Genomic DNA, 14,068 nt, shown 5'->3' on the forward strand with positions numbered 1-14,068 from the left:
AGCGAGAGGAGATTTGTTGTTGTACTATGAATTGAATTTACTTGTCATCATCCTCTCTCTTGATTGAGACATGTATATTTATAATCAAGCTGTGACATATCTCAAGTAATAACAGTCAAATTGGAGAAAAATATTCACTTCTCAATATTTGTTCATTTTCAGATGTAATACAAACAACATTATTCGAAAATAAATTATTCTTCAACATGCGTGAAATGATAATACAAACGAATCGTTGACAAAAGAAAAACATATCAGCTTCAAATTTAAACTCTGGATATATCTCATAACAGAATTAGATTTTATGACAGTTTACAGAACAAATATCAACTTCAGTCCCATCCGGCATATAGACTTTAAAGTATACAGGATGTGGGCAATATTTGTGACATGTATGACATATGGGACGAGAGCTACTACCATGGCACACAACTTTCACCTCATCACTAGAGTGCTCGAATGTATGACCAGACTTCATATAAACATTATCTCCGAGTATACATTTACGGTGGATTGTAGTGCACTGCTTGGTGTTTGTGTAGAACCATTCCATTGGGTCTAATTCTTCCTCACATACTTCGCACCAGTACGTGCCATCCACGCCTTTTTCTCCGTAACAAAGAGAGAGAGGATTATCATCATATTTGTGGTATAACTCATTTGGAATTGTGGCGCATGTGTAGCATATAGCAAATTCGCATGAAACGCATTGTAGAAGATATTGACAATGTCTCCATCTGCAACCTTGGCATTCACGCTTGTCCTTACCGAAGGTGGATATGAATAAACGATGTTCTGCATGACTTTCATGGGTGAAACACTCAGGAACTAAAATGCAGTTAACATCTACCTGAAATTGTTTGCCACCTTCCGAACATCCGTCTTTTTTGCATCTGTACTTCAAACCACTTGAATATCGAAAACAAACTGAACAACCTAAGTTCATATGCATGCGATCGTATATTGGATACGGGTCCATGTAAAGAGGGTGGTTGTGCGACGCATGATCCAGTTTCCGAGGAAGATTGGCACATACCTCGTGGATAAAAAATTCACATTCGATACAACTGTAGAAATCATGAGGGTTGACAGGACGCATACACGCCTGACATTGCTTTTTTGAGTCTCTTGTACCCTCGTATTTCTCCAGCTTTAGAAAATGATGTTGATGCCAACAATGTTCTATTAAACTACCACTTATTTTCTTGTATGGAGCAATATCTTCGGCTTGCTCAGATTCTTCGTCTTCCCATTCGAGTTCCTCCCCGTCCCATATTTTTCCGTGTGTTGCACATTTTGAATGGACTACATAAAAGCACTCCTCATGGTTGCAAGAATATTGACCATACTTGATGTCAACATTCTTGTAGCAAACCCGGCAGGACGAAACCTTGGCTGGAAGGAAAAGAGTGTGAGAGAATCGATGAGGGTGACGTGTGATCTTTATGACGCGGGGTAAATCAATACAACTTTGGTGAACCACATAATTGCATTGGTAACATGCATAACTAGGCTCCAACACGTTAATCAACCCACAAGCATTACAAGGAAATGAAAGTGGTCGAGGGAACAAGGCGAGTGAATGGGGATGGCTTTTAGGATTTTGGATTGTAAGAGGTGGAAATTCTAAGGCACATTGGAAATCCAAGGAAAAGTTACATATCGTACAACGATAGAACCATCCGCTGGAGATCATTACCACACCAAGTGCATTTATCGAATATGATACTGGATTTTGGCTTAATATTTTTGGGGTATTCAGAATTTTCTATATCAAAACGATACCGAAATCTATAGTATTCACCATAGTTGGTGTCGGCTATGATTCCGGTTTCATAGTTTATAACGGTGAAAACGAGAGGGTGTTGAGGATGATAAGGGTGAATTATCTTACTTGGGTACTCAAGACAATTCTTATGGAACTCCAGATCGCATATGGTGCAGTAGTAATACAAAGGACGCTCACGTATCTCCCAAGGAACGTCACTTTTCCCGCACCCAAAGCAGTCGTGCTTAACCTTCTGCTCGGATCTATGGGAGAAGTTGTGAGGTTGAGCCGGATCAGACACAACGCATCTCGGCATTACTTCTTTATCACTGCTTTGGCCTTGACCCATTTATTTTCTGCTTTAGTTTGTTTTTGTGTTTTTATCTTTTGATGGATGTGTCATGTGTGTCTACAGATTTGTCTTCTCATTCTATATGACAACGATAAAACAAAATATTAATCAACAAGCAGCCTCATAATATCATAATAAAGAATGCCGAACACATGATGAATTGACTCAACCCAAAGATACATATTTTATTCATCGGTTTCCACAACTTTTAACAACATCTATCATTGAATTTATTTCCAAGATCTGCCTCCAGGCTGTCCACGTTCCAAGAAATAAATTCTTGATTACATTTATATTATAGAACCATAATTAGAAATAGAAATGCAGCTAATCGCCTAATCATGCTCCCAGAGGCCAGAGCCATAGTGGTGAGGGAAAACATATGGACTTAGCTTTTTTTTTTTATTAGTATAATCTTTTACCATTTACTAAATGTTAATTAACTGATAAAGGTTTGTTAGCTGTTACTCCAGCTACATTTTAACCCTGATTTTGTTTTACCCTAGCTTTTTACAAGATGATTATTATTAGTTGCACCGCAAATCATTATGATCTCATGTTTTGTTTTACTCGAGAGTATATCAAACAATTACATGTTCTAAATTACTAGTATTACATTTTCATTTTCCAAAATGAAAATTACTAGTGGCAATGACAATAAAATTACTAGTACTACATTTTCCACATTATAGTTTGTTATCATCATCATCAACGTGAGTCAGCCGAGTTGTAATGAGACCAATACTCTTTCACAAGCTTTCCGAACAAAGAGTTCTCATCCTTCATCAACTTCATTGGCTCATCATACTCCACAATCCGTCCTAAAATGCAACCAAAACCCATCAAAAACAGATTCAGAGGAGAAAAAGATCAAAATGATGCAACAACACTCACCGTCGCTGATGGAGAGAACCATTGTACAATCCATAACGGTAGGGATACGGTGAGCAACTGTAATGACAGTGCAATCTGCAAATTCTCGCCTGATTGTTTTCTGAAGTATCAAATCTGTTGCATTATCTATCGATGCCGTGGCTTCGTCCAGGACTAATACTCTGCTTCTTCTCAAAACTGCTCTGCCTAAACAGAACAACTGTCTCTGTCCCATGCTCCAATTTGATCCATCCTCCACAACTATAAACAAAAATATAACACAACTTTGAGCCGCAAAACATCTGACTTACTAGAAATCTCTCTCTTATAAGAAACTAAGATTTGTTACCTAATGAATCTAAGCCGTTCTCTTTTTCTTGAACCACTTCTTTTAGTTGACACTTGCCAAGAACCTGCATTTTTTAAAATAGCTTTTTGTTTAGTCTCAACTCCTTTATAAGATTCATAGTTTTCTCAAATGGGTTTTAAGATTTAGACGTACCTCCCAAATCTCAGCATCTGAATGCTGACACAAAGGATCCAGATTAAATCTCACTGTTCCATTGAAGAGAGTTGGATCTTGAGGTATAATCCCAAACCTTGATCTCAGATCATGAACTCCAATTTTGGAGATGTCAACACCGTCAACGACAATCTTTCCTCCAACAGGCTCAACAAGTCTGAACAGAGCACTGATCAGAGTTGTCTTCCCACTACCGGTTCGGCCAACAATTCCAATCTTGTGTCCTCCTTCAAATGTGCAGCTGATTCCTTTTAGAACCAGTGGGGATTCTCTTCTGTATCTTATCTGTATATATGAACATTAATAAATTAAGAAACACTCATAATATGGATTAGAGAGTGAAAGTGTATTAATCAAACTTACCTGCAAATCCGAGATTTCGACTCGACCTGTGACCGGCCAATTAACCGGTGGTCGAGTCTCTTCTATTACTTCAGGAGCCTCAGGTGTTAAATGTGTGTACTGATTAAGTCTCTCAACCGAAATGATCCAGTTAGCTAAGTAACATTGGTTCTGAACAGAGTAAACAAGTCCCATATTCAAAGATAAACCATAAGATAGCGCCATACCGATGAACCCTGACACAAGAAACAAACATCATTAATAACCAAAACAGTGAATCACATCTCAAGGAACTTGTATTCTTGATAATGACTCACCAGAGCTAAATGTTCCTGTGGGAAGCAAAATCATGCAGAAAGCAGTGGAGGCGAGAACAATGGCGCTAACGGTTTCAAGCCGCTGGATCAGCCATTCGTTCGCTGCAAAGCTATGAAAGAAAGGACTGGCGTTTGTATCAATGAGTGTGAGACTTTTCTTGAAAAACCTCTCTTCTTCATCAAATGCTCTTATTGTTATTGCTCCTGCTACTGATTCTGCTAAATGATTCGCCACATAAGATCTTGTCGTGCCATTGATCCGCATCAACTCTTTAGCTGTTTGGAAGTAGTACTTCTGTAAAACAATCAAAAACTATTGTTGGTTTCTTTTTCAAGAAAACAGAAAATCTATTAAGAGGAATTCAAGAAAAAGAATCTGACCTGTAAACGAAAAGCTAGATAAACCATGGGAACAGATACAAACAAGACTTGCCAAGTAACAATAGCTAACACTCCAAGACTACAACCTGTGTTTACCGAAGACGCAACCACAAAGATCAGACCAAAAGGAACGTCAAGGTCTACAATGCTCAAGTCAGATGAGACCTGCAAATCCAAAGTAATTACAGTTAAAGAAGTTGAATACCAGAATGTAAACATAAATATTCATCAAGTTCATTAGCATTTACCCTGCTAAGAATCCGTCCAAGAGGTGTGGAGTCATAAAATGACATAGGTGCTCTAAAAAGAGAGTTAAGAAGCTGAGAAAACAATGAAGCTGATGACTTCATGCACATAATCACGACACAGACAGATCTAACCATCAAGCAGAGAACTGAGCACAATCCAATCAGTAAGTAGACCAAGATCAACTTCAAAGTGCTAACTTGAGGGTTATCTACGTTTGCAGCCATCCAAGAGTTCTGAAGAATCTGTCCAACTGCAAATGTGACCTGAGCTAAGCTCGCGATGAAGAAGAATATGTAACCTTTGTTCTGATTCATGTACTGTATGTACGGTCTCAATCCCGTGTCTCCCTTCTCTCGCTCTTCCTGTTTGATCAAACGACTCGGTTTCAAGACCTTGGATTGAGATGAAATGACTCTGTTGATTTCCTTCACCGGTTTGGTGGGGTTTTCTACCGCAACCACTCTTTCTGAACCAGCGGTTTCTCTGTGAGCGTTCACTAGATCTTGAAAGTCTCTGCTTCTAGCTAGGAGTTCTTGGTATGTATCAGCTTCAGTGATTTCTCCATCTGACATCAACTAGAGAAACAAGTACAATAAGCAACCAAGCCAAAAACAGAAAACCAAAAGAATCAATTCTGATTTCAAGATCAAATTACCAAAACAGAATCAAAAGCAGGCAAGAAATCCACTTGATGTGTAACCAACAACACAGCTTTTCCCGCGAGAGCATCCATAACATATTCCTGATTTCATGCACATTAGCTTCAACATTTTCAAGAGAATGACAGTGTGAAGTATCTGCTTTAGTAAGTACTTACTTGGAACAGACTTGAAGCAGTGTGTGCATCAACAGCACTAAATGGATCATCAAGGAGATAAATGTCTGCATCTTGGTATAGCGCACGAGCGAGTTGAATCCTCTGTTTCTGTCCTCCACTTAGATTTACACCTCTTTCACCAATCTCAGTCTGGTCTCCATCAGGTAAGAGCTCAAGATCTTTGTCTAGGCTAGATTTTTGAATTGTCTCACGGTAACGGTGTTCATCCATCACACCTCCAAAGAGGATGTTATCTCTTATTGTCCCCGTTTGGATCCATGCTGTTTGAGAAACATAGGCTATGGTACCATAAAAATCGATCTGTTGAATGATTCAAATCAAGATGATTAGAAACATAATTTTCGAGTATCTAAAGTTGTTCAAATCTAAAGCTAATGATAAGACTTACTGTTCCTGAGACACATGGAGTTTCACCGAGAATGGCAGCTAAAAGTGTTGACTTGCCAGAGCCAACCTCACCACAAACAGCCACTTTCTCACCAAACTTAACCTCAAGACTCACATTTCTCAAGTTTGGTTTTGTTGAACCTTTCTCCTCCCAAGAAAAGCTAGCAGATTTAATAATAATCGCGTTCTGATTGCCTTCGGATCTCTGCTTTCTCCGCCTCTCCCCACCTTGAAGCTCAGGAGCTTCTAGAAATGTTGCAATACGACTGAAGGCAACTTTAGCCTGAATTGTCACTCCAATAACATCAGGGATCATTCTTACTGGATCTTGGACCAGACGCAGGGTTGCCACAAAAGTGAAAACGTTACTTGCTCTCAATGGAATGTCTAGGAAATAACAAGTGGCAAAAGTTGCAGCAGAGACAAACACCGGTGATGACCAGAACAGAACCGCATTATAAGCCTTTCTCATCTGAACCGCCTTCAAAGATTTCAACTCAATGTTCCTAAGCTTTTCAATAACCTTCTTGAAATGTGATTCCCACGCATAGAGCTTCAAGACCTTCATGTTGACAAGAGACTCATTGCAGGCCTTCAGCCTCTCGTCCTGAGAGGTCATGAGTTCGCTTTGAAACTTGTTCTGAAGTTTTGCGATAGGAGCGTTGCATAAAACAGTAAGTATTATCACAGCTAGAGCTGAAAACGTAGCAACTCCCACAGAATGAAAGAGAATCCCAAGCGCGATTAGTAGCTGAAAGCTTGTTGTCCAAAGCTGGTGAAACCAATACGGAAACTCCCCAATTCTGTAAGCATCAACAGTAGCGTAGTTCATAATCTCGCTGCCAGAATGAATCAGTCTTGAAGAGTTATTCAATCTCAGCTGCTTCTTGTTTATAGCTGCAGTTAGAAGAGACCTCACGCGTAAACCGACAATTCTACATCTGAAATACCATTGTCTCTGTGACAAAGACTCTATCATCTTTGAGAAGAACAGCAACACAGCCAACACAAGCCCTTCATATCTAAAGCTTGCATTGCCTTCAGCAACCAAAATGAAAGCATTCAGAAGCAAAGGACCAGCTGAAACAGCAACAATCTTCATAAAAGCAAAGAAACCAGAGGTCAAAAGCTCTCTCCAGACACAAAGAACAGTAACTTTCAAGATCGAAGGTTGACAAGAACTCCCTAATCTTCTCTTCTGCTCAATGAGATTTTCCTCAAACAAGGAATAACACGTCTCTGCACGCTCTTCCTTTCGAAGCTCGGGTATATCTTCTTCCTCCAAGTCTTTCACATTTCCTCTCTTTATCAAAGAATTCAACCACCAGAATGATAACGTACTGAACAATCCTGCTTTAGCAAACTGGCTAACCCGGTTATCAAAATCGGCTTTTTCGCTAAACCCATTTGAATCACCAGCATTAAGAGGCTCGTATAAACTACTCTCACCAGATTCATCAAATCTATAGCCTTTATAAGCACTTAAGAGTAACAAAACTGACCCAGGAAGTAACAAAACATCAAGAATTGTCCTAACTGCTAATTCATCTCCAAACACAGCATTGTTCACAGATAAACAACTTGAGACCAAACCATAAAAGAAGGAGAAGATAGATAACAATCTCAACGAAGACTTGCGGATTCTTGTTCCTCTAACGCAAATGATTAAGTTAATGAATAACCATGTAAACCCTTGAATCAGAATGACCAGCCAGAGGATTAAGGGCTTACTGTGATTCTCTCGTAAAACCCAAATCCCTAAAACCAAATCTAGAGATCCGATGATTCCGTTGAATAGAGCAGACACTAGTCGCAGACAAAAGAATTGATGAATCCTTTTGGGAGGTTCCTTGTGAAACAAGCAAATACAGAGGGTTAGGAATGAGAGTGTGATACCGAAACATATCTGTAGAAATCGAACAGTGCAGTTTGATGATGTGTGGTGATTCCCGCAGAAGGAAGTCCAATAATTTTCTATCATTTTTTTTCTTTCTGATTTCTGAGAAAAAAAAAACAAATTTTCAGGGAATATTTTTGTACTGACTTATCCTATTTTCTCGTCTAATTTTTCTGGGCATGCAAAACAAGAAGGAAGATGGGGGAAAAATATCTAAGAGCGGGAAACGAAAGGTCGAATCGAGAGAGAAGAAGAAGAAGAAAAAGAAGAATTTGGTTAGTCTCTGAAAATGAAAAATACGTAAGAAAATCGAAGAAGTACTCTCAAACTTCTCTGCTTTTTTATGGTTAAAAATTTATTGATTTGGATACTGTAGAACGGGACTCAAAACAAAATTATGTATATTGGGGAAATATTATTTTATTTGGATTTTCTTAACAGAATTATTTTATTAGTTGATTTGATGTTTTCTATAATTTTTGGAGGATTTATCTCTTTACCCTAATAATAGTTCCATTATTCTATAGATTTCAGTTACTTTCACTTATCACTCTGACACTCGTCTAGTCTCGCAATCAAAACAAAAAGAAAAGACAAATAAACAGTGTCTTCTACTCTCAAAGAGCACAAGTCTCTTACAAGTTACAACAACACATGATGAGTCAATGACAAATAAATAATAATGTATTCGTATCACATTTTATCAAAAAAAAAATTGATTGTTATATCTTTTTTTTTAACCAATAGATTAATATTTTAGTAGAAGCGTGAATGTGTGATTATCTAGTGGTTGTCCATGTACTTAAAACACTTTTACGTCAAAAACAAAATTAGAAGACTTTTACGTTCAACTAGCTAGTTATGAGATGCAAAAAATATAGAGATGACTCATTTTCCTTTGTTCCGTCTTTTAGCCGCCGGTCAAATTTTCACAGTAAATGTTATAACACATGAGAAAATAAATTATAAAATTACCAAAAATGTACATATAAATAAATGATTTGCATATCTGTCCGACAAAAATAATAATAAATAAATGATTTGCATTAGTTACTAATTAAATGCTTTATTTTGCATTTGAATATATATATATATATATATATATATATATGTACCTTGAGTATTGTAGAATTTTATGAGAGGTAGTTCATACTCCTTTTTTGTAATAATATATATATTGTAATAATATATATATTGTAGAATATATATATATATATATATATGTTAAGTAATTAGCTTTGTTCACAAGATAATTCATATTTTATGAGAGGTAGTTCATACTCCTTTTTTTTTCTCCTCAAGGTAGTAGAACTTTTAGTAGTTTTCACAATAATGTCATTCTACACTTTTATACATAAATGAAAACTAGTAAAAATTCTACAATACTCCTTATTAATACACTAAAAAAATGATCTTTCTTGTTAATATATTAAAAAAATAGAGTCAAAATAGATTTTTTATTCACAATTATATTTTGCGTTGGAAATATAAAACAACATTTTTTGTGAAACAAATATAAAATGTGAAAATTACATTCTTTGTGAAACTTAGGGAGTATAATATCCATCAACTCAAAATTGAGTTAACTTTTATTTAACTAAAACTGTTTAAATGATAGTTTGTATAGTTATACAAAAAAATGAAAATGTGGGTGGTTTAGTAGTCAGTTTTTAAAAAATGGTGTGGTTATAGACCGTTAATCTTATTGTGAATAAATTAGAGATTGGCGAGATGTTTTTTCTTTAACATGATTTGGCGATATGTTCTTGTTTGCATCTCAATTCGCATTTATTTATAAAATGAAGGCATAAAGTACGAAAGCAACAATACACTATGTAATAGGATATACTTTTATAAATTCAGATTCGCGTTATATGTTTGTTTTGGGACCTCAATCGCATAATATGTAAGCATGGTATAATAATTCACTGACAATGTGAGAGTGACTCCCACAGAAGTCGGATCCAAATTGAAATCGAACTATAAAACTTCTTTACAAAATCTATTTTTTCCACCATATTTAACGAATCTACTTTCTGTCGTTTTTTCCCAACCTTAGCTTTTCGTTGGTGACTTCTTTTTATGATGTCTTCGCAGGGACTTCGTTGGTGACTACTGACTAGTAACTAAATATGATTAAATTTAGTGAAAAAAAACAGTACTTTTTTTGTCATGATAAATCATAAATGTATCTATGGCGCCGCATGCAGAGGCCAGGTCGAACAGATTTTGATTTTAGTTTGTTTTTGGGTTTAGTTTTGAATATTAAGACCAATGTAAAAGTTATATAACAAAGGTTGGCAACAAAAAAAAGTTATATAACAAAGTCTAAAATTTCTTTGTTAATTTTTTTTAAAAAAAATGTTTTACACAGTTGTTGCTGCGTTTGGTTACGTTTTTTTATATGTGGCCTAATGGCATTACAATACTATTTTAAGAGACTAGCTAGATATCAAATTGTGGATTTGGTGGGGGGAAAAAACCATAGAAATGAGATCACCGACTTGCTTGTATGTTTCCAGATTATCGTTTGTTTAATATTTTAAAATTAGCACTCCACTAAAACAAAAAAATTACCAATGGAAACTATAAATATTCCATGTATAAATGATATAACTTAATTGGCCAGTTCATTAGAACTTTATATTTTATTCAAACCTGAGATCATAGAGTGGACGCAACATACTTAGAAAGAAAAAAGAAAGAAAAAAGAAAAAAAAATCGTGGCTAATCACGTGAACAAATAAAAAACACATGTAAGCCACCATTAATTCCTCATCACTCCTTTGGATTTGCATGGAAAGAAGTAATAAATTATTGAATCACCTGCTCAACCTAAAATAACCAAGAGAAGAGAGTCATGAATTCGTAAAACTAATTAATAAAATTTTGGTCATCTAGCCAATTTTAAGAAAATACTCTAGATGACACTTTTCCTGTTATTTATCCACCGTTTTTACGCTCTTTCATGTCAATTACAAAGAAAATATGTTTCGTCCATGTTCCTTTTAAATTTTGAGTACACTGAGTTATAAATTTATAATACCGTTGTATAGATTCTATGAATAATATGTGTCGTGTATATTTAGTTTCGTCATGGCTCACGTCGTTCGTTTTGGCTTTTCAAAAAATTTATATCTTCACTCTTGTTGTATCTCATGTAAACTCCACATAATTTTTTTTTTCTTTTTTTAATCTTTTAAGCACAGTAGCTTTTGTTTGACTGAAATTTTTTGACGTATGTGTACAAGAATCTGAATTCTGAAGAGAGGATAGATCTTAGGAGCGTAGGACAAATGTCAAATATTCAATGATATCATTTGTATTTTTTGTAACTTTGCATGTGCACGCATAACGTATTGTTGATCATTTGATCTAAAGGTCTTAAGGTCAGATGAAATTTAAAACCGGAATCTTATAAAAACGTTGAAATCTCCGAATAATATGAGAGGAAATATTTAGTAACAGACTAACAGTGTTAGATAGTTCTGCAATAATGGTTTTGAAAACATCAACAAATCCTATATACCACCTTTGAAGTTGTATTTCGATTCACTTTTTTTTTTTTTTTTTTTTTTGAAGTTGTATTTCGATTCACTTAAGTACTTAAAATTGTTACCCCAAAAAAGAGAGTTGTATTTCGATTTATTTATTATTTTCAGTTACAAATAAATTGAAACGATTTGCAGCAATTTGCACTATTATCACAAGAATGGAAACAAAAAAGCAGCGGACGAGATGGTTTTGAGCTTTTCCCAAGAAAGTGTACTTTGCTTTCGACTACGCAAAATGACAAATTTCTGGTTACCACTACTTGAAGAAATTAAAAGAAAGTAAAATTTCTTTGGCTGTTTCTTTTACAGCGTCATTTCCTACGTCACTTTTGACTCTATTATTATTTATCCTTCCTTTTCAGGACAACTTGTTTTTTCTTTTTCTTTCCTTGTGTGCTTTTGCCTTTTGATTTTAGTTTGAGTAATTTTGCTCTAGACTTAAAGCCGCTTGTTCAAAGGTCCATTAGTCTTATAGGCCCAAATAAACAGGTTTAAGACCCATTCCACTGAATCTTCTGAGAAGCGGGTTAAACCGATCTAAACCGAGAAATATTGAAATGTTCATCGTCTTTTCTTTCTCTCATACGCGAAAGACCTGCGAATTTTGTGATCGAATCCAATTGTCAATTTCTCAGGGTTTCGAAAACCCTAATCTCTCTATGGAAGCTAACAAAAAAGCGAAACCTAGTTATGGCGATGTGATTAGCAATTTACCAAATGATCTTCTCTGCCGAATCTTATCTTACCTTTCAACAAAAGAGGCAGCTTTAACATCGATACTCTCAAAGCGCTGGTCGAATCTACTTCTATCGATACCTATTCTCGATTTCGACGATTCCGTGTTACTGAAACCCCAAAAGGGTCAACGAAAAAATGTTTTTTTCAAGGCTTTCGTCGATAGGTTACTCTCTCAACGAGTCGAGACTTCATCACATGTTCAAAGAGTCTCTCTCAAGTGTCGTCAAGGAGGTGTTGAACCAGATTGTGTAATCAAGTGGATACTAACAACAGTAAGGGATCTTGGTGTCTTGGATCTTTCTCTATGCATTGATTTTGGAATCTTTCATTTGCCATTTAATGTCTTTAGGAGCAAGACTTTGGTCAAACTTAGAATTGGAACAATGATCCGTCTTTCTCAGTTTCCTTCAGATGTTGTTTCTCCGACGCTTAATTCTCTTGTTCTTGATTTGGTTGAGTTTCGTGATGGTGATAAGGTTGAGTTTAGACAGATTCTGTTAGCTTTTCCTTCACTTCAAAGCCTGCGGGTTCATGAATCTAACAAGTGGAAGTTTTGGAATGGTTCTGCTTCAAGTCGAACGCTTAAGAGTCTTGTATATAGAAGTGATGATGATTCCTCTGCTCCTAAACCTTGTGTTTCGTTTGATACTCCGAGTCTTGTTTACTTGGACTATTCTGATATGGTTGCGGATAAGTATGAAAATCTGAAATTTGACAGCCTTGTTGAAGCTAGGCTTGATCTTCATTTGACCGCTTTTCAAATCATGCGCAAACCAAATAATATTGGTATTGTTTCTGGTGATGTAACAACCTTGTTCAAGGGGATCAGAAATGTCAAGATCCTCTGCTTATCTCCGGATGCTTTAGAGGTCAGTCTTCTTGAGATGTGTAGCTTTGTTCTTTGTGGGTTAGTAAACAATACAAAAGAGTTGATTTTGGTTTGTGTCATTGTGTGTTTCAGGCGCTCTATTACCGTGGTGAAAAGATACCAATGTTCAACAATTTGATTACTTTATCTCTGGGAAGCGATAAACCTCATGGTTCACCATTCATCTTCTGGAAATTGCTTCCATCTCTGCTCAACAACTCTCTTAAACTAGAAACTCTCATCATCAAGGTATGATACAAAAGAAGTTATATGTATACTAGGTCTGAATCTGCAATGATATTTTCTCCAATGTTTTTGCAGGGTCTAGTGCATTATGTTGCTGAAGGATGGGAAGGTTTGAGTCCTATGACTCCTATGAGCCGTCTCTGCTTTTCATGGGATACTGTGTCTGATTCTCTGTCATCATCTGCGATGAAGGTTTTAGAGATCAGTGGGTATAAAGGAACTTGGCAAGAGCTGAATCAAATGAAGCGTTTCTTGGGGAATCTATCGCGTCTTGAAGTGGTTAGGGTTTACCATAAGGCAATGGATGATAAGGAAAGAATTAACGTCATGTTTGATCTTTTTCTTCTTCCCAAAGTTTCATCTGAATGCGATATCCAAGTCATGAAGGAAACTGCTTGAATTGTCCAAGTTTGGTTGTTTTTAGTCGTCTGTATATGAATGAATATTGTTCGACAAATCTTAGTACTCGGCAACACATTTCTTAACTCATAGTCTGTATTGATCATGAGATTGGTAGTGAACTAATGTCTTCTAAGCCCGAGTTTGTAATCTGCCAGTTTGAACCACCAGCGAGACTTATGGCCACTCCGCTGGTGGTTCAAATCATAGTGGCATATGTGGCTCGGACTCAAACCTCGGTGTCTTTTTTATCTATTGTTGCAAATTGTATTCTTGAGTGTTCATCCACTCGTCATTAGTATTTTGTTTTTCCACGTTGATTTCTCGCTCTCGTCT

At 36.3% G+C, this 14,068-nt stretch overlaps 3 protein-coding genes across 3 annotated transcripts; 1 reads left to right on the forward strand and 2 right to left on the reverse strand.

The window, feature by feature from the left end:
• Positions 1-295: 295 nt before the first annotated feature.
• On the reverse strand, positions 296-2,117 carry AT3G59130 (Cysteine/Histidine-rich C1 domain family protein; the record flags this gene model as incomplete). The annotated part of the gene is made up of 2 exons (NM_115775.2): positions 296-1,395; positions 1,895-2,117. The coding sequence occupies 2 exons, from the start codon at positions 2,115-2,117 to the stop codon at positions 296-298; spliced, it is 1,323 nt and encodes a 440-aa protein (NP_191472.2).
• Positions 2,118-2,657: 540 nt separating this feature from the next.
• Positions 2,658-8,346, reverse strand: ABCC10 (multidrug resistance-associated protein 14). Its single transcript, NM_115776.4, has 11 exons — positions 6,032-8,346; positions 5,623-5,943; positions 5,461-5,547; positions 4,805-5,380; positions 4,557-4,721; positions 4,176-4,470; positions 3,880-4,094; positions 3,496-3,801; positions 3,343-3,406; positions 3,015-3,254; positions 2,658-2,941 (listed from the first exon to the last, which is right to left on the reverse strand). The coding sequence occupies exons 1-11, from the start codon at positions 8,009-8,011 to the stop codon at positions 2,829-2,831; spliced, it is 4,362 nt and encodes a 1,453-aa protein (NP_191473.2). The 5' UTR covers positions 8,012-8,346; the 3' UTR covers positions 2,658-2,828.
• A 3,794-nt stretch (positions 8,347-12,140) lies between these two features.
• On the forward strand, positions 12,141-13,732 carry AT3G59150 (F-box/RNI superfamily protein; the record flags this gene model as incomplete). The annotated part of the gene is made up of 3 exons (NM_115777.5): positions 12,141-13,088; positions 13,181-13,336; positions 13,409-13,732. The coding sequence occupies 3 exons, from the start codon at positions 12,141-12,143 to the stop codon at positions 13,730-13,732; spliced, it is 1,428 nt and encodes a 475-aa protein (NP_191474.3).
• Positions 13,733-14,068: the final 336 nt, after the last annotated feature.

The sequence above is a fragment of the Arabidopsis thaliana genome, chromosome 3 (assembly GCF_000001735.4).
Source record: "Arabidopsis thaliana chromosome 3, partial sequence".
NCBI lineage: Eukaryota > Viridiplantae > Streptophyta > Magnoliopsida > Brassicales > Brassicaceae > Arabidopsis > Arabidopsis thaliana.